General features: G+C 43.3%; 1 protein-coding gene across 1 annotated transcript in view; it reads left to right on the forward strand.

Annotated features, from left to right (window-relative positions):
- Positions 1–49: 49 nt before the first annotated feature.
- LOC104538121 (THAP domain-containing protein 1-like) overlaps positions 50–1,354 on the forward strand; it is a gene marked incomplete at its 5' end in the record, with an annotated part of 3,295 nt that continues 1,990 nt past the window's right edge. The window contains one exon of the mRNA XM_010181203.1: positions 50–245. Coding sequence (XP_010179505.1) covers positions 50–245 — 196 coding nt within the window. The remainder of the gene's footprint in view (positions 246–1,354) is intronic.

The raw sequence follows: 1,354 nt of genomic DNA on the forward strand, positions 1-1,354 counted from the left end.
CCGTGTTAAAAAGCTTTCCAGAAAAGCTGAAAGTACTTCTTATTTGCAGGTTTCCTCTTACAAGACCTGATCTTTGCAAGAAATGGGAAGCTGCTGTTAAAAGGAAAAACTTCAAGCCAACCAAGTATAGCAGCATTTGTTCAGAACACTTTACTCCCGATTGCTTTAAAAGGGAATGCAACAACAAGCTTCTCAAAGAAAATGCTGTGCCCACAATATTTTGTTATACTGAACCCAGTGAAAAGGTAAACCCACAGCACTCGTAGCGTAAGATACTGGAATGTGTGTATGTTGCTTGTACTAGCCTAGCAGGGCTTGGTGTAGCAGGGAGAAGACGCAGGCTCTGAAGGGTACCAACTGAGCTCGTGCACCTGGATGCATGTGGAGGGCTGTGGTGACTGAAACGCATCCTACCACAGCTCACATTTGCTTCGACAAGAGCAGAGGCATGGACTGTCTGAGGCTCTGGAGCTTGTATAGTGCTGTACGGATGCGCAGTAGCTCTGGTCTGCTCTTGTGTGCATACGCAGAAGCCTGAGCAGTGTAGCCTTGGTTAAAGCCTTGTGCTAAATTACATGGAAAGGCAGCAAAGTAAGAAAGTGTTGCCCTGCAGTTAAGTTGTTCAGCTGTATTTGTGGCATATTTGGAGTTTTAGAGAGCCTTCAATAATACTTGCAAATTGCACTGTACTCCCATACACTGTCTGGTCGCTACTGCTAATGTTGAAGAGATGTTGGACCTTAGTTCTGAAACTTAGTTGTCCTCTCTAAAGGGCTCTGTCCTCTGGCTTTGCAGAGTTAAAGTGAGATGCAATCAGAGGGGCAGAACAGTTGCTGCACCTGCTCTCTGTCTGTGCTGAAGCCATCTCTGTCCTGCCTTAACCAGATACCTTGTGTTGATAAGCCAGGCTGGTTCCCAACTTCTGTCTCTGAACTTCTGATGGTAGTATCCTCTGAGATGTTTTGTTCCCTTCACTATGTTGCTAAAGCAGCTTACTGTGAGATGCAAGTTAGTTACAAGTTCTTCCTTCTTGGTGTAGTAACTGCAAAACAAGAATGGAAAAGATGGATTCTTAACCCCTATAAAGGGTACAAAATACTAGCTGTTTTGCTGCTCCGTCATAGAGGAAGCAGCAAAGGGGAGAATGGATATGATAGGTCTCGGGGGTGAAAGACTGTAATGAAGTGCACGGAGGAAAACCAGGCCTTTTGCTTGCTTGATTTTTCTCTTTGTATGCAATATTGGATTTGATGCAGAAATAAAAAGGGAATCTATTTGAAAAATAGAAAGTGGATAATAACAGAGAAGAGAATGTAAGCAGTAGTATATAAGGGTAGACAATTTTTTTTAATCA

The sequence above is a fragment of the Mesitornis unicolor genome, unplaced genomic scaffold (assembly GCF_000695765.1).
Source record: "Mesitornis unicolor isolate BGI_N332 unplaced genomic scaffold, ASM69576v1 scaffold51143, whole genome shotgun sequence".
Classification (NCBI taxonomy): domain Eukaryota; kingdom Metazoa; phylum Chordata; class Aves; order Mesitornithiformes; family Mesitornithidae; genus Mesitornis; species Mesitornis unicolor.